General features: G+C 32.2%; 1 protein-coding gene across 2 annotated transcripts; it reads right to left on the bottom strand.

Annotated features, from left to right (window-relative positions):
* Positions 1-460: 460 nt before the first annotated feature.
* Positions 461-10,126, bottom strand: LOC132746131 (uncharacterized). Of its 2 annotated transcripts, XM_060735209.1 has the most exons (3): positions 10,065-10,126; positions 7,625-7,674; positions 461-2,799 (listed from the first exon to the last, which is right to left on the bottom strand). In XM_060735209.1, the coding sequence occupies exon 3, from the start codon at positions 2,700-2,702 to the stop codon at positions 1,362-1,364; it is 1,341 nt and encodes a 446-aa protein (XP_060591192.1). In that variant the 5' UTR covers positions 2,703-2,799; positions 7,625-7,674; positions 10,065-10,126; the 3' UTR covers positions 461-1,361. The 2 variants fall into 2 exon arrangements, with proteins under 2 accessions (XP_060591192.1, XP_060591191.1); XM_060735208.1 differs by lacking the exons at positions 7,625-7,674; positions 10,065-10,126 and adding an exon at positions 3,911-4,226.
* Positions 10,127-20,523: the final 10,397 nt, after the last annotated feature.

The following is a 20,523-nucleotide window of genomic DNA, read 5'->3' as shown; positions in this document are numbered from 1 at the left end:
CTGCTATTATTCTGGAAAAAACGGGGTGAGCTAATGATTTGAAATTTTGCAACAAAAAGTTTTTTATCCAAACTTATATCAAATAAAAACATTAATCTTGAAGAAATATTTCTAGTCTCGTCATGTCACTTAAATGACTTAAATTTGAAACGGATTTTTATAAGCTCTTATTTTGTTAGTTAAACATTTAAACACTAAAAAACTCGGAGATTTATATTTGTAGAAAGTTTAACTTTAAAGCATTATCCGTCGTAATATACATTCGTAATCATAGAAATGATTGTTTTATAACTCGACCTTAATCACAAATAGAGAGTGAAGCAAATCCGATACAAATGGACAAATACCTAATAAGTTTAGAATGAAATTTTCTCTCGGAAGACATTTTATACGAAACAAAATAAAAGTTACAAAATTGCCTGATTATGATTTAATACATTTACAAAAGATATTTTCACTTTATTAAAGCTCTTCATGTAAATACGAGAGAATATTCAAAATAATAGCTGCAATGTTCAAAACTTGCCTTATCCGACAATTCTCATTACCCACCAACTCTTATAAGCGACACAATCAACTAGTCCGAACGAATGTCGGGTGAAGACATACAGTTTTACAGCATAAAATGACTACGTAGAAAGCGATATCTTTTGGAATAACTATATATATATATATACATTATGTTTTTACAGCGTGACATGAAGTCAGTGTTTAAAATAGATACCAAAACCACACGTCATTTATCGAGGAATTTAGATTGAACTATAAAGTCAATGAATAATCTTATTAGAGTTTTAACATGATAATAAATGTCACAAAACAAACTTGTTGAGTTATATACATAGATATAAGGCGGTTTAAAAACATACTAAATAATTTTTTACGGTGGATTTGGACTTAAGTTCAGTCAGAGTTCTTCTTTTCTTTTTTCTTTTTATAGACATGACTTTACTATAGTCTTGACTTTTCGATAGCTATGTACAAAGCAATATGATATATGATTCTTGTATCACAGTTTGGAGACTTAATTTTTGAAATATGTCAGATTAAATCGTATACCATTACATGCACAGTTACACGCACTCACTAGCTGTCTAGAGCATGCTCGTTGATTGGCCCATTGTCTCGCTTTTCTGGGGTTTACGTATTTTGATGACAGGGAAATGAGATAACGATAGAAAAATGATATTCAAATGCTCGCACATTGGTAACTTTTTTCTGGGGCGACAGGAAATGATTTTATTTTTGCATGTGATACAAAAGATACGGAACATCGAAACACTCGACCCCTTGTACCAATCAGATAGCTTTGACTTTCGATGATCTTTCTAATACATAATTATATTGTTTGTAATTTTCATTTATGAAAGTATCGAACTGATTTTCTCCTCAAGCTTCAACGCAAAATTTTCTTCATGGGTGCAATTATTTACTATTTCTTCCCATTCAAGTAAGTCCATCCTTTCTAAGACTACAGCAGAGATAAGGGATTCATCTTTCATATTCATTGATAGGATGATTTGTAAATAAATAAGTTTTTCTATCATATTTCGTCGCCTTCCGTCAATTTTTAACGAAGTCGGAGAAGAAATAAGGACTCCTGAAGCTGCTCGTAGTTTGTTACATCTCAAAAGAATGAAGCGTGGTCCTTCAGCTATCAACGTTCCGATCAAGTCACACAATGGTTGTCTGCTGTCAGGTGTAAGTTTCTCTGCAAGAAGATTCCTCCCTGGGATCATATAGTATGGTAACCCGTTTGAGTAGGAGACACATTTTTTCAAGAACACCAATGACAGGAAAAGTAAGTTTATCAGATTTTCCTTTCTAAACAGTTCTTTTGGAAGTAATTCTGACATCCAGAATGTAACATTTTTCATCATATAGGACGATATTCCTTTGCTGACATTCTTCAATATGTCTTTCGCGACCATCTTTAAAAGGATATATAGTTTGATTTGTGTTTCATTCAAACTACATGTCAGTTCCAGTTCTGATAGTATGAAACAGAACCTCCATTCTCGCCCTTGGTCATCACTCAGCTTGCTTCCTACAGGGACCACTTGTGCTGGCATAGAAGCTGCAGCCTCTCGTACGTCTACTGGTGGCCAACTATATAGACGTCTTCTTCTTTTCCATGTCTGAAGTATCTTTGGACAATAACATGGAAATGCTACAACCTGGTCATATGACAAATGCTGCATTACCTTTCTGGAAACTGCTGGACCGGATAGCTCACCAATTTGAATTATATCATTACAATAATCTGTAGTCCTTGTTTCCCGCATGATGCTGGATAAGAATAAAGAACTTGATATGAACTTGTTCGACCCCGACTTAAATGAACTTTCTTGGAGGAATCTTTTTGAATCTTCTCCAAGGCAACTTATCATCTTTAGCCTGGTATACCCTGGTGGCGTTTCTCGTGTATCAGCATGTAAGGTTGTAAAATCTGATACAGGAGGCAAGTGTTGTATGTCATTTGCACATATTGCATCATTAAACAGGAGCATTTGATCGGTGTCGCTTTCATAAAGAGATGTAATTCCTTCAGCCTTACTACCTGCGACTACCACACTTAATTCTTGTTGTACTGAATTAAATACACGCATATAGTTTTGCCAGTATTTTCTTCTTGTGCTTATAATCTCTTCATTGTACCCTATACAGTCAAGAATATCACTCACCAAACACGAAACTTCCATTGCAGCATATAACAACTAAAACCTTGTTTTAATCTGTTTTATGTTAAATCGCATAGTGCATCTGACATGAAATTCGTGGACTATAGAACATATTGTCCTGAAAAGACAAAATATGTGGTTTTCATGAATATTTCATGAATATTAAGATAAATCTTTTAAAAACAAAGCAATCATGATTTCTCTGATTACCATATTCTTAATAAATTATTTTCAACGCTTATTAATTTTCAAACAATAATTTACAATACAATATGTTCTACTATATTGATCGTTTGTAAAAACATGATATGCCATGGGCAGTTGTGATTAATATTTAAATCAATAACTAGTCATTGTCGGTATCATTAATCTTAAACCAAGTGTTATCGAAACTTGAATGATGTAATACTTAAACTGTCCTGGTGTAATATTCTTATCTTTAGATTTAGATAATGAAACAAATAGTAAATGAAGTAATCGTCTGATATGTCTCAAATGTCCAGAAAAAAGATATGAAAAGATATGAAAGTTCACATTATGACTTTACAGTGTCGATATGACTAAAAGTACCCAACTTTAACACTCACACTCAAAATAATGGAAATGTGAATTGAAAATGTAATATATACAAAGCTACTCGTCCACAGAATATCTCTGTGAAAATAAGCACCAATACGGGAAAAAAGACTGAAATACTGTTGGGAAAAGGCGTAAAATGAAACAAACAAACAAACAAAACGCGACAAAAACTTGTAAAAAAAGATGACTACAAACCACTATATAGCAAAAAAAAAATAATAATAATAACAAAATAACAGTGTGTTTGCTTTTGTATGTAAATTGAACTTCTCTCGTTAACACCAGCTTTTATATTTCACACCACTCGCAAATATTTAACACCTGGTATCCGCTTTGTTAAATGTACTTCAAACTTAATGCAAAAGAAAACATTTCCGCTATATAAACCACTTTAACAAGGGTAAACAAACAAAAACTCAACACCAAAAAAACAATGTTTGAAATATACGAAATGCAAAATTTAACAACGTGAAGTTGTCAAAAAAGATCTTAATGATCATAGCAACAACAATTAGAAAATAAGTTCAAAGTTTTAAATCAACATTACTTTCAGACTTGTAAAAAAGAAACAAAAAACAATCAATTTTCATAAGTTAAAAATTTATGCCAATTCAAAATAAATTTTACTCATAAAAGCGTAAAATAATTACCTTTAAATTTTCTTTACTAGCGTTTATCAAAACAATCAGCGCAATAAAAATTAAAACTTGACGTATGAACCGATAAAGAGTGCTCGTCTTACAACTAAGATCTATTTTTAGGGATCTGTAATACTCAAAAGTTATACCATAAATTCTGGTAACAAAGATATTTACTTACCACAGCGTGGATTGCCTCAATACACGTATATGATTTTTTTTCTATTTGTAATCACCTGATAAGATAATATATATCGTCTACATAAATGTATTTATGGCAAGTTGATGACACCCATTTTGAATTATTGAGGTGAATTACGGGGTTCATAGAATCAGAAAAAAAATAAACAAATCAATAAATACATAAACAAAATAAAATAAATAAATAAATAAGTTTTAATAAACATACATTTAAATTTTTTCAAAACATGATTAAAAGTAACTCAAACTCAACATAATTTAGTTTATGGAGAATTAAGCAGATAACAATAATATAGCTTCGGATAATACCTAAATTATTTCAATGTAAGTATCTGGCTTTAATTGCAGTGATTTGGGGGTAGCCAATCAAATCACTGTGAGGAGTTTTCTCATTGGTGAATAAAGTTGTTATTATTATTTAAATACTATATAGCCTTATGTTACGTCATATTGTGTTATTTTGATATATCATGCTGGAAATAAATATCACTTGGTCAATATTCCCCAGGGGCGATTAGATTAAAAAACGTAATTTCCTTGTTCTCTCCTTGGCCACAGTCAATGATGAATGGGTCTCGAAATAATACTGTATAGCGGTAACAATTTACATTAAAATGCTTGCACGGTATAACACTCCACGATGGGTGTTATTTTATGTCTCGGGTTGCTAAAATGTACTTTAACCCTGAGAAACATGTGTTATTTTTTATAATAGTGAATACATAAAAGTAAAACGGTTTAGAACAATCCAGCAATATAATTTTTAAAACAACTATAATCGGTGTAGTATTAGTACATTTTAAATGCCTCATCAATTTAGTATATTGATTGCCAAATCGAATTATGAATTAAAATGTTTATTATTAATGATGAACAAAGATCTCAGATGATTGATGTTTTACATGAAATAAACATAAAAATTAAAGATAAATAAAGGTTACTTAAGAAATTATTTTGGTTTCAGCTGTGTTTATCGGCTATTGAACATAGACTTGGAGATTGCATGCGATAGAATGTAAAATGTTAATATATTCGCACCTAAACGACATGCCGATGTGAAATTGCCAATGGACACCGCTCAGAACAATATCTAGACAAAATAAGGCAGATCACTAACGCTTCTTTTCAAGCGGAGATACATTTATAGAAATGTCCGTGGGTCAAGAGGGTTATTTATCACATACCCGTGTCGCCTTTGCGACTCCGTAATAATTTTAATGCACAAGGGTGCATTCATTTTGACGTTGCGTCATTTGTGTTATACAAACATAGTGTAGCGAGCGTGCATTTATTTTGACGTTGCGCCATTTGCGTTATACAAACATAGTGTAAAGACACCCTAAATGTAAGCGTTACAATATCTATAAGCGCGTCGATTAAAAATGAATTTTATTTACTTGGAATAATCTTTATTTTGGGCATGAGATAAATTGAATACACTCGTTTACGTTCAATACTGAATTCATTCAATGCGTTGAATAAATTCGGTATTGAACTTACACTAATTCAATATCCTCCATATTTTATCAGGCTAGGCAGAATATGGAGTGGAAACAGTTTGGCAAAATGTACAGTTCAATTTTTATTATTTCCCATTCACTTAGTATTTACATTCTATTTTATTTGTGTTAAATCAATATGGTGTCCCGCTAAAGGCAATACGAGACAAATATAACTCGAAACAACGAAAACACGAAATATTGATGGTGAAAAGCCGATATAACGAAACCACGATTGTGAAAAATTGAAGGTAAGATGATAAAATGTCAAGATTACGTTGGTGAAAAGTCGAAACAATGAAACCACGATGGTGAAAACTCGATATAATTTCTTGTTTTCATCATCGAACTTTCGACCTTTCACTATGGAAAGCCATGGCTGTCTGATATTGTTCTTTTTCAATTTATTTAACCATTTGGATAATATATAAGTTCACTTCGACTATATATGACTTGAAAACACCTTCTTATTTAACTGGAATCCATTATATTAATCCACAGTTACAATATATGAAACCATACTGTCAGTGTATGAAACCGAGTTAGCAATATATAAGTTGACTTTCTCAATATATGATTCCAATTCTTCATATATTGTACCAAAGTAGCCATGTATGGAACCAGATATCCTTATATGAAACCGAATGATCAATATATTAATTCATTTTACAATATATGATACCAATTATTCAATATATGGAACCAAAGTAGCAATGTATGGAACCAGGTGTCCTTATATGAAACCGAATTATCAATATATTAATTCATTTTTACAATATATGAAACCATTTCATCCATGTATTGAACCAAAGTATCAATACTGTGGTAATCGCGGGTAGTAATAAGTAGGATAAGTTGATTAAACATTATATGATACCAGGTCTTCAATATATGGTACCAAAGTAGCAATGTATGGAACTAGATGTCCTTATATGAAACCGAATTATCAATATATTAATTCATTTTTACAATATATGAAACCATTTTATCAATGTATGGTGCCGAAGTATCAATATATAAGTTGATTATCACATTATATGATACCAGATCTTCAATATATGGATCCAAGTAAGTCATGTATGGAACCAGATGCCCTTATATGAAACCGAATTATCAATATATTAAATCAATTTTAAAATATATGAAACCAGTTTATCAATGTATGTAACCGAATTAGCAATATATAAGTTGATTTTCACTTTATATGATACCAGTTCTTCATTATTTGATACCAAAGTAGCAATATATTGAACCAAAATGTCATTATATTGACGGGACTTTTTTTAAAGACTGTATTCTATCCTTTCACCGGTATTACAGTTTCGCGCCGATATTCCTTGTTGAACTGTCAAAGGACCAGCGTGCTTCACTGTTTGCATACTGCACATTTTCTAATTAAGGAAATATTTGAATTTAACGTCACATTCACTTCAAATGGGCTGGGCAGGCAAAACTTATCGTTATATATGTACGAGTTGTATGTCATAATTTAAGTTATTGAGTCATACTGACCATTAACAAAAACATATTTAAAAAATAAGTTAATCTCGACCTTTACCTTTGATCAAAAATGGGCATGATTATTAGCATAAGAAGAAAATACTGGCAACACTATAAGCGTTTATTAAATACACATATACACGAGTTTACTGTGGTAATCGCCTGGTATACTCTGGGGGCGTTTCTGTTGTATCAGCATCTAAGGTTGTAAAATCTGATACAGGAGACAAGTGTTGTATATCATCTGAACATATTGTATCATTAAACAGGTACATAAGATCGATGTCACTTGCATAAGGAGATGTAATTCCCTCGGCCTTACTACCCGCGATTACCACAGTAAACTCGTGTATATGTGTATTTAATAAACGCTTATAGTGTTGCCAGTATTTTCTTCTTATGCTAATAATCTCTTCACTGTACCCTATACAGTCAAGTATATCACTCAACAAACACGAAATTTTTTCCATCCCAACATATAAACAAATATAATCAAAACCTTTATAAATCGTCTTTATATTTTTACCTGCGTAGTTCAACTGCCACTGTTATTCGTGGTCCATATAACCTTTTGTCCTAAAATGACAAATTATGTGGCTTTCATTAATTTTATAGCAATTTCACAGAAATATAGCATAGAAATTTATTGAATGCAAATCAATCATTATTTCTCTTGTTACCATATTCTTGATAAATTAGTTTCATCGTTGATTATTTTTCAAACAATGATGTACAATACAATTTGTTCTACCATATTGATCGTTTGTAAAAATGATATGTCATGGGCCGTTGTCAATAACAATAAGTCAATAGTCATTGTCGTTATCATAAATCATATAACAAGTGTTATCGAAACTTGAATGATGTAATATTTAAATTGTCCTGGTGCAATATACGTATCTTTAGAAAACAAATAACAAATGAAGTAACTACATGAAAAGTTCAAAAATAGATATGAAAAGATATGAAAGTTCACATTATTACTTTAACATTGTCGACATGACTAAATGTATCCGATTTTACAAAAATATTTTCTCTGAAGTTTAACACTCGCTCTCAAAATAAGGAAAATGTGAATTGAGAGCTTAGTGGGTTTTTTTTATTTCACATCCCAATACGAGTACCATCTCTTATTTTCGTTGGATAATAAAAGTTATATTATCACGTAAAAAGAAAATGTCAGCTTTTAGCCAATCGCCTAGCCCATATAATTCTAACATACCTCTAAATTTAATGGTGTCAATGGCAAACCTAATGATTAATAAAAACTTACTATGTACATTATATAAATTGTACATTCAAAGGTACTCGTTTTCAAAATATATCTGTAAAAATAAACACCAATATGGGAAAATCAAAGATATTAAAATGTTTAAGACTTGGTCTGGTTTTCCCTTTCAAGGACCACCGTGGATAATGCAGGCTTCTATTCACTCACAGAGCATCTCAATCCCTACATATGTTTTCCTGCGGCAAAAACTTGTAACAGGATAACTGATACCACTATATATAGCATTTAATAAACAGTGTGTTTGTTTTTGTTTGTAACATGAACTTATATTTCACTCGTTAACACCAGCTTTTATATTCACGAAATATTTTACAAGAACGTGAAATATTACACATGGTGTTCGCTCAGTGAAATATAATTCAAACTAACACGCAAAACAAAAAAATCCGCTATATCAACCACTTTAACAAGAGTAAACAAACAAAAACACAACAGTAAAAAATATAATGTTAGAAACCAGCGAAAAACGTGAATTTGCCAAAAATGATCATAATGATACGGTGGCACAAAGGTGGCATGTGTGTGTTTTTATTTATCTCGTGGCCACGAGATACTATGTCGTGACCACGAGTCACTAAGTCGTGGCCACAAGATAGCTAAGTCGTGGCTACGAGATACTATGTCGTGGCCACGAGATACTATGTCTTGGCCACGAGTAACTAAGTAACTAAGTCGTGGCCACGAGATAGCTTAGTCTTGGCCACGAGATACTATGTCGTGGCCACGAGTTACTAAGTCGTGGCCACGAGATAGCTAAGTCGTGGCCACGAGATACTATGTCGTGGTCACGAGTTACTAAGTCGTGGCCACGAGATAACTAAGTCGTGGCCACGAGATAATTAACCAATCAGAATACACTATATACATTATGAATGTTTTAAAATTCGGACAATTTTGTGATCGAATTGGTCAGTTTGTACGTACTATGGCCTGTAAACCTTGTTTATATGACAATATGAGAAGGAATAAGTCCTGGTATATTTTATTTGTTAGGGACATTGCCCAGGTAAAATCCTTGTCTGATGAATAATTTAGAATGTTTATATAACCCAGAAAGATCATTGCACCTGATCAGTAGATGACATCTAATAATTTTGTTTTGAGGTCATTGGCTCAAAAATCAGGGTCACAGTGACGCTAAATGTAAAATTATTGAAAAGTTAATAAGTTGTAATGGCACTTTTACAGGCTGGTGAAGTAGGGACATCCTTGTACTATAGCACATGTCTAGTTAATTAGGGAAATTCACAGAAATGGTGTAATCTGATTGGTTATTTATCTCATGGCCACGACTTAGTAACTCGTGGCCAAGACATAGTATCTCGTGGCCACGACTTAGCTATCTCGTGACCACGACTTAGTAACTCGTGGCCATGACTTAGTAACTCGTGGCCACGACATAGTATCTCGTTGCCACGACTTAGCTATCACGTGGCCACGACTTAGTAACTCGTGGCCACGACAAAGTATATCGAGGCCACGAGATAAATAAAAACACACACATGTCACCTTTGTGCAACCGTATACTGATCATAGCAACAATAAAAAGAAAATTAATTCATTGCTTTGAATCAAAATTGTTTTCAGACTTGTTATCGAAAAAAATCAGTTTTCCTAATATAAAAAAAAAATATAATTCAAAAGCATTTTATTAATAAAAGCGTAAAATAATTACCTTAACATTTTCTTTACAAGCGTTTATCAAAACAACCTGCACAATAAAATTGAAACTCGTATAAATCGATAAAGAGTGCTCACAACTAAGATCTATTTTAGCGAACCTATAATGCGTAAAAGTAACATCATAAATTCTGGATACAAAGATATTTACTTATCACAGCGTGGATTGCCTTAATAAATGTTTTTTTAATCACCCACCTGATAAGAGAAAATATATATTCTACATACATGTATATATGACAAGTTAAAGGCACCCATTTTAAATTATGGATGTGAGTTATGGGGTTTCATTAACGTAAAAAAGTTTTTAAAAATATACATTTAAAATTTTGCAAAAATTGATTAGAAGTAAGGCCCTAAACTATATTATAGCTTAAAATAATGCCTAAATTATACCAATCTTAGAATTTGGATTTAATTTGTAATGTAAGATCAACATACTTATAAAAAGTTCCAATAGGATAATTCTTAATACAGAACAAAATCCATGTAAATTCAATTATCTGATAGTTTAAGCTGTTGGTTAATCAGAGAATGGGAAATGCAATTTATATTTTTAAACTCAGAAAAAGAAACACTTAGAGATAATTAGGGAAAATTACATGCCAAACTGGACAGAATCTTATTTATTCACACATTGTATTTGAATTGTATCTTGAACAAGTTAACATTCTGAAATTTGGAATAGCATTTACATGGTTAAGAGTTTCTGCACATAGGTTATTAATCGGAGCAAGGAGATGAAAATTGCAAGAAACGCAAGAAAATGTATAATATGCAATGAACTCGAAGATGGGTTCCATTTTCTTTTAAAATGTACTTTATACTGTGACCTAAGAGCTAATGTTTTAGCAAAGTACCACTGGAAAAGACCAAGCATACCTCAATCTATGAAATAAGTGTCAAACGGGTCGACTGCTATGATAAGAAAGCTGTCAACTTTTATTTCTAGAGCTCTAGAGCTTTTGAACTCCTTACACTAATTTCTTTTTCTTCAGATATTTTCCTCCGCTCCGATATTCTTATTTTAGTTCGCGGATACTTTCGGTAATGAACGTAACAGGTTGCTATTATAAGTGAATTTAGGATGCTAGCAGTCTAAAAAATACCAAAGCTTTAATCTGGATATGTATCCAATTAATGATTTTGTTTAGTTTTATCCACTTTATTTCCAGAATAGAACTACTATAAATTTTGTTTTTGTCACAAAAAGATATTTTATCAACTAGAAAAGTCTTCTTTGACTAGTTTTAGTAGTCTCCATTTTGAAGTCAGTTGCCGTTTTCTATGGTCACGTGAAGTTTGTGAAGCGTAGCTTATCAAATTTCTCATGGGTTTAAAACTTTTGTGAGTAAAGTTTATCATTATTATTATTCAATAAAGTCCCTTAAACGTTTTACTTTATAGCCTTATTAACGTCACAAATAAATATCACTTGGTCAATAATGTTTTGCAATATTCCCCAGGGGCGAGTAATCTATATACACTTAAAAAAACGTAACTTTCTTGTTCTCTCCCTGGCCACAGTCAATGATGAAAGGGTTTCGAAAAAATACTGTACAGCAAATCATTGCCTCTGGCAATACATATAAAACATATACATAATTATATAGATCTTGAAATATAACACATAACTACAAGATACATATATAAACATTTCAAATATCAGTATTCGCCTTTAAATTAACAAATTAACAAAGTTGTAATAATAAAATATCATCAATATCGTCTGTTCATCATTTGTTCTATGGTCAAAAGCTTTACAATTATAGTAAAATGTTGGTCCGGTATAACGCTCAACCTCGTGTGTTATTTCAGGTCTCGCACCATGTGTTACTATTTTTCTACTATTTTATAAAAATAGTAACACGATTTAGAAACAATCAAGCAATATAACTTTCAAAAACATAAACTACAAGCGGAGTTTATGATGATACATTTTGAAGGATATTTATAGAAATGTCTGTGGTTCAAGAGGGTTATTTATCACATACTCGTGCCGCTTTTGCGGCTCCGTAATAATGGTATTGCATGGCGATGCATATATTTTGACGTGGCTTCATTTGCGTTATACAAACATAGTGTAAGCGCTAAATGTTTGTGTTACAATATTTATAAGCGCCTCAATGCAAAATGATTCTCATTCACTTGGAATAATCTTTATTTTAGGCATGAGATAAATAGAATACATTTTAATCATTGAATTCGTTGCATCAATTCAGTATTGAACTTACATTCTTTCAATATCCTCTATTTATTATCAGGCTTGGCAGAATATGAAGTGGAAACAGTTTGGCAAAATGTACAGTTACATATTTTAACCTATACCCGTACACTTAGTATTTGCAGTTGAACAACAAATTCTGTTGATGTGTTATTAATACGGTGTCCCGTGAGGGCCAATACAACACAAATATAACGAAAACACGAAATTCTGGTGGTCAAAAGCCGAACTAACGAAACCACGATTGTAAAAGCAGTCGAAGAGTCGAAATTACGAAGATGAAAAGCCAAAATAAGGAAACCAAGATGTTGATATTCACCATCGTACTCAAAACCATTTACAATCGCGGTTTCGTATTTTCTTCATGGTATAAGATTTGAATACAGAAAGGTAAATACAGAACTAGGGAGCTAGATGGCACAGCTTGTATCATCCTCATTCATTTGAGGCATAGAGACGCTGACTTACTTTTACTTAACGCTTTAGAGACAGAATTGTAAACATTGCTTCAAGCGGATTTACAATGATAAAAAAATCATATATGAATTCGGAAGAGGGTCTTGATACAAATGTACACAAATAAGAATAAAATATATAATGTTGATAAAGTCATTCTGGTTTCATTGATTTCATCTGTAGATCAATTTATAAGTGGAAAATACTCCCTTTAGTATGATATAGATTGCGATAAAATAGGTTGAGTTATTGTACTAATGGGTTTTCACCATGAAGATAAAGTTTATTTGACCATTAAGGGAATTACTCCTGAGGTATAAAAGGGTGTGTTTATTATGCTAGCTGTAGTCTCATAACGACTGGGATTCACATCAAATATATGGAATTTTCTTTTTAAAATGATATCTATAAAAAAAATGAAACAACCACAATATATCTGAATTGTATTTGTAACTTTTTGGATTACCCGATCAACTGAAAAACACATTGTTTCAAGATTAACGAAATTTTCTAAGTTGTTTTTTGTTTGTTTGTTGTTTTTTTTTTTTTTAAATTTTTCAAAGTTTTATAAATAAACTGAAATACAAGAAAAGAAATTAAATTTTGATTATCAAATAAAGGACGTTAACTCATGAACGACATTTATCATACATATTTACATATAATTTATTGTCATTACAATCAAACAGTTATCGCAAAAAGTCAGGGCAAAATAGAAACGCTACCATGGAGTTATCATGTTTCTACATTTACCTTATAATTTGTTTTATTGATGGACAAGCAAATGAGTTGACTGTGTCAGATTTAAAAAAGATAAAGACAATTCAAAACATGTATTGCATCCCTAAAGAAGCATGCTCTATTCAGGCAGGCGTTACGGAATACCCTTTACCACAATCGGAAAGTACAACGACTTCGGCTTCTGAAATGTTTGTCAAACTTATTAGTAATATACCTGCATCACCACCAGAACAACCGAGTCAAACATGCTGTGAAGAATGCTCATGTAATATCGACGATTGTTACATAAGTGGCTCTTGTTGTATTGAAGCATTAGAAGTACTATGGTATAACAATGATTCTAATGCCATGATGAGTTGTGATTATCCGCAGTTACGACCTTATAATACAGAGCTGATCTATCCAAATAATCATCCACCAGCTCTTATGTTTAGAGAATGTTCAAGATTTAGCAAAGCAGATTTAGGGAGTGTGGATAAATGTGAACAATCTGATAAGTATGATGACATTGAAACAAAGATCCCTGTGACAGATAACACGACCATGTTCATTTATAAAAACCGTTTTTGTGCAATTTGCAATAATATCACGGAAAATTCGTTACATAATTGGGATGTTACTCTAGAATGTTCACGGGGACTCTTAAAACCACGAACTTTTGCCTCTATTGTTACTGAAGTGTTAGAATCAGAGAGTTGTAACCTAAACTACTACAGACCAACCTCTCTTGGTATGACTGGACCTATGTATCAATGCCGTGATGTCATTTCAAAGTGCAATGTAACTGGACACTGGAAGACGTATGACTCATTTATTGAAGCAGCCTGTTTAGCATATTCAACCATCTACAATTTTAAATACAGGAACGTGTTCTGTTACCTGTGTAATACAAATGATCTGTCCGGTTTCAGCTATTGTGCTGAAACTCCAAGGCCACATGAGTTTGTTGATTTTCTCGCACTATTACGATTTCAACCTGAATTTAAAACTTCTGTACCAGATTTTAAGCCTGCAATGACGTGTTCAAAGAATCAGATATTTGACCCTTTGAAGGTAAACAGCTATTTACATTGTTTAGCTCAGCTATAGAATATTGCTTTCATAACTTTAATGCAGTACAAATATTTTACTCTCGTCTTTAAAATTAATTAATACATTATATATCACCTTATGCAAATCGCTTGCCTCTCACCGGTGTGAGTTCAAATTATGTCAGGGATCATAAAAATAATTTCTTTCATATGCGGAAGATTGGTACTTCCACCGAGATGCCCGCTAGAGCCTGAAATTATGCACAAAGGTGCAACTAATATCTTCTTCTTCTGGTAAGGCTAAATAGTCGTCATATGAGCTTCACAGTGTCGATGTGACTTTAAATTCAACAAATCAAAACATAAAAAACTTACCAAAATGAATTGGAATATATGATTAGTACACTCTATTCTATTTCTCTTGATTTAAAGAACAAATTCTCTTTAAACATTAGATTTTATAAAATATAGAAAACTACAATGGAATTTATAATAAGTTTAAATTGTTATTTAATTGTTTTTTTTTATTTCCAGAAGATATGCAGAGACATTGAATGTTTATTTCCGAAAACAATACAGAAAGGGAACTGCAAATTTTTTTGTTGATTCTATAGCAGGAATTGAGTTTGGCATATACCTTAAGATGACACCATTAGAAGGAATGGATGTAGATTTTACAGAACTACATGATGTTGCTGAAGAACTTAAGAAAGAAATTATTACATCTATTAACTTAAAAGTTAAGAATAATTGTATCATTTCTTTAAAAATATATTCAAATATGTATCCTGTAGTTGAAAAACACTCATTCATTTTGAAACAAAGAATATCATATTTTGTTGTGTACGTTGAAATGTATTGTGGTATACTCAGATCCCTGAACTCAGATGTTGTAGATAAACTGCTGTCTTTTCATGACACAGTTCTTTTAATTGGAATTCCTTTATACAATAAGACTATCAGCGCATTTAATATCCAAATTGATCTGCACAAGAGAGAAACTGACCTTGTTCCTCGTGATCAGTTTTATAAGTATGTTGATGATCTGTACACTGTACTATCTAAAGAATTACCATCAGGGTATAAAAGGTATCCATTAATAATACTAAGTGTGCCGTACGTTTGTCCAACAGTTCGAATAACAACTAATAAAGTTGACATCGTTGAATCGTCTGATTATGTTTCTATAACAGAGTACAATGCAACTGTTGATATAAAAGAAGTTCTTATTGAAAACCTACCAGACGGAAACGGGTTCTCAGTTCGTATGTGTACAAACTTATTTGAATTAATAGTCAAACAATTCGATGTTTCAAATAAATCTTCACTGGTACTTTTGCAGGCTACATGTAGTAAACAAATTTTCTCTGCAAAAACTATATTAACTTTCGTTTGTTCAACAACTTCTATATTCTTTTCAATCATTACTCTTTTATTTCATCTGAAATTCAAAAAGGTAAAAACCCAGCCTGTAATTAACAACGTAGTTCTGTGTTTTGCCTTGATTTTGGCACAATCTCTGTATCAATTTGGCAGTGGACAATCGTGTATTGTTTCAAAACTGTCGTGTCAAGTTATTGGTGCATTTGTTCATTTCTCCTGGTTGTTTCTCATGTTTTGGATGAATTCATGTTGCATTCACATGTTTCGCGTGTTCATTTTAAATCAAACACAAATGGCAGTGTTCAATGTTTCGAAAACAACAACCGTTTATGTTGTATACAGTTTCGCATGTTCTTTAGTTATCACATCAACAAATGTTATTGTATCACTATTCACTAGTGATGGGCTTGATGTTGGTTATGGAGGAACACTATGTTACATAAGTCAAGGTCACATGGTGGCGTACTTGTTTGCTTTACCTGTAGCGGCCATTGTTTTGTTTAATATCATACTCTTTATTACAGTCATATTGCAGATGAGTAATACTTCAAAAGTTCAAATTGATACAAATAGACAACAATTTTTCCACATTTATGCCAAACTTTCGACCTTGACAGGTTGCGCATGGATGTTTGGCTTTTGCAGCTACTTTTTTACAATCGCTGTCCTTGACTATATGTTTATAATTCTCAATGCCTCTCAAGGATTGTTTCTCTTCTTTGCTTTTGTTGCAAATAAACATACACTTAAATCACTACTGGCAAGAAAAGACATTGACTCAAGTGTAAACAGAGTCCAGTGAAGTGAATAAAATTGGAGGTATTATAGATTCAACTTAAGACTAAGTAATGTAAATGAAATTTTTTCAAAGTCTTTTTTTAATATGAAAACGTTTTTGTTTTTTCTAGGATTAGTGTAGATTTACCCAATATATATTTACGTGTTTGAAATAAATGTATTAAATATCTTTAAACAGATCAACATTAACGTTGAATGATCGATATGTATCTCAATTACAAACATTCTGCTATGTCATTAAGTCAATAAAACGTTTTCATTCTTTTTGTTATTGCTTGTTCTTGATATTGGCTCTCGATTAGTTTTATGAATTATTCATAGTCATATTATATCTTTACTTTATATCTTTTTATTTCTAAACACTATTATATTCTATTTTTCATGTCACAATGTTACCGGTATTATTTTTCTGATAAGCGTGCTAAGTGTTATTGTATCCGCTTATTGTTATTATTCATAATACACTACGTTGAAACTTTGATTGAAGAACGAACATTTGTTATGCGGCATTAATTTAGTTCTAATAAAACCGTTGGCGCATATCGAGATATATATTTTGTTAGATGACTTTCATGTTTGCTAACAAGATAAATTATCATGTTTTTCATCAAATTATAATATCATCCGTTCATCAGCTACTCGTTTCAATAGTACTAGCAAATATCATATTTTTTATCAATGCATAACATCAATTGATATATATTTACTAACAATTTAGTAATTGTTTCTCAGATATTACGCTTTCTATCAGTATGTGGAATCATTTGTTTTCAATTACAAAAATTATTCATTCCGTGATATCATATATACGAATTCCCTTGTAAAAATGAAACAATACTTTAAATAATCAAGTAGTTATATTATAGTAGACGTCTTGTAATACAACGACTCTACAGCTAATACGGTCGTTGTTTTAGGGTTTTCTTGCTGTTTTTGTTTTTTTTCGTTGTTGTGTTGTTGTTGTTATTTTTGTGCATATTTTCATTATCATTACTTTCTTTACAAATTTTATTGAAACATTTCTTTAAAGTGAATTAGTGGTTTGAAATAGTCACACCTAGGACAAGAGAAATACTTACAGATATTGTTAGAGAGTGTTTTACATTATACGATATAACTTTATAAAGCAGATAAAGATTATGCTAGTCTAAGAACAAACATTTACTATTCATCATATATAACCGGTACCGTTGCCCAAGTGGTAACGGCGTCCTCCTTCAGATCGGTAGATCGAAGGTTCGAACCCCACGGGGAGCGTTAATTTGAAGGATGAATGTTTCTCATGGGACTCATTCCGAAATGGCCGCTTCGTGAGCCACGAGGTAGTTAAAATTAGTGGTTACAATTTCTATCCGCTTGGCGCCCTGGCATAGTGTAGGATTGGGAGGTACATGGTATACAAGCAAATGGTGGTCTCATAAGTCAGAAAAGGCTGGCCCTTTCAGTAGGAGTGACACTATAATAAGCAAGACATTTACCTTTTTTATAATCGACCATACCATCGATCATAATCTATTTAATGATTGAAAAATATTATATGAATATCCAAATAATACATTTCTAGTGTTTTATCAATGTTTGAAATAAAATACATGTACTTATGAATAATGTGTTCATTGTAGGCCAGTCCTCTGCAAGTTCGTAGTAAATGTTATTATAGTATCTTAATCACGATATTAACGATTAATATGCTTTTACTTCTTATCTTAGTGCCTAGGTTCATCTCGAAGTTTTCAGCTTGGACATATTTGCTTATTTGAAATTACTAATCCAGTCACTGGGAATCATTATCAAAGGATTTTTCAAGTATGTACTACTGAAATTATTTGCGCTGGACAAGTTTTTGACCTGGAAGGTAAGTTTGAGCCTAAGGTTTATAGTCACGCTGGATAAGGCTGCACGTATACACGGAAGATGAGGAAGAAATTCTTAAACAATAGACGCCTAGTGTGACTACAGACGTCATGGAGTAATCTGACATCAGACGATCTGCTATTGTCTTCAGATATTCTTAATTAGATATTTGTAGTGTTATAACTTTGAAAAATCTCGCAATTACGGTTTTGCTTGAATTGTTGGGTTTTTTAGTTTTCCGAAGTTTTGAAGATTATTGCATACCTTCTCCTTCAAACATAAGGTCATTATGCGATGCATGATCCTTGGCAAGCCAAACTGTGTTGCTCATATTCCTTTCTGAACCGTTAGTTTAAGCCCAAATAAGTATAACATCTCTTTTCATAAATGACGACATTTGTATTGCTATTCAGAAACTGAGTAAATAGCATCCTTGCATAAAATAACTGCGCACGCAGGTGTACATTTAGGGCCGAGAAAAGAACAGCATTACCAATCAGAGACTCATGATTGCACGGTTTTTATATGCTTGACTCTGGGCGCAATGAAGAAACAGTAAGGTACAAGCAGTGGTTTCTAAATACGAAATACTGTATAATTTTATGCAAGAAACCTTCGTACTTATTTAAAGTCCTCGCCCTGCAACCTCATATTTTGATTTTGCAAATGTTAATGCACTAACAAAAGTTATTTGAATTAATAAAACCTCTTTTTGTGCCCTGCACACGTGTTTTTATTCTGCTGATCGTTCAGCGAATTGGGAATATTACATCTAACCCCTATTCTTCCTAATTCTAAAATAAATTGAAAATTTATTGGCTGCTTCTATGAGGTGCTACAATATTACTCTCTGATTCTCTAGCAATTTATCTTGCTCCAGAAACAGCTATTCCTTCCGCTCTCGTAACCATCTCGTCAGACGTTAAATTTTCAACTAGCGTCATGTGGTGCATCTTCTTTTGAAACTTACCCACAGTTGAATTTCTTTAATGAAAAAATATCAGTAGAAAAAGACATGAAATTATGCCTTTTAACAGATCATAAAAATGTAGGATAATGGATAAGGTATCAATGTAAAGCTAAATAAGATATTTATATAACCTTAAAGATGTTTGATTTCTTCATGAATTTCAAATTATTAAGCAAGATAACGTTTTAAATACGGATTCATTCGAATAGTTGCTACGGTATCTAATACACAAGTACAAACAGACAAACAAAATCAATCACACAAAAACAACTCTCGTTATAGAATTTTATATTAGTATTCGTTTCTGTGCGCAACTTACAGCAGTCTGCCGTTATTTTAGTTCTTGGAACGTCTGTAGTCGAGTTGTTAAGATCGTGGACTTCAAACCACTTACCCCTAACCGCTGTTGATTCGAGTCCCGACAGTGACTTTGAATACTTTCATTAGATGAAGCTATCCCTCTAGCTTCCGGATTTCAGTGATTCTGCTAGTGTGCTCGTTCGTGTCTAAAATAATGCATGGAAGGGCAGCTAAGGTCTCCCTCCACCGGTTAAGTTGTAGGACCTATACTGAGCTGGTGCAACGCAAACCAAATCAAAAGAAGACTTATTTCTGGACCTATGTATGAGGAACATTTATTAATGTATGAATTTATGTTTGAAATTCTCTAATTAATAAAGATAACATGTGATATTATGTTAGATAAAAACTTTTATAATGTGTACAGCGACAGGTACATCATGCCCCACTAAGGATTTATTATCATGTAAGGTAAACCACATATCTTGATAACAATCAACGCTGATACAGAGCAAAGGTAATTATCTGCACTTGATTAAGATATTATCAGTTAAGCGGAAAGTTATGTTATAACCAGTGAGATGAAATTATAATTGCACTGAACTTGATATAATAAAAATGAAAATAAAATGTAAAGGTAACTTGAATACAAAAGAAGTTGTCTGACAGTTAATAATCTTTGAACAGATCTTGTAAT

This window comes from Ruditapes philippinarum, unplaced genomic scaffold (assembly GCF_026571515.1).
Source record: "Ruditapes philippinarum isolate M1 unplaced genomic scaffold, ASM2657151v2 ctg2573_1_1_1_1, whole genome shotgun sequence".
NCBI classification, from domain to species: domain Eukaryota; kingdom Metazoa; phylum Mollusca; class Bivalvia; order Venerida; family Veneridae; genus Ruditapes; species Ruditapes philippinarum.
This window is presented reverse-complemented; position numbering and strand designations above follow the sequence as displayed.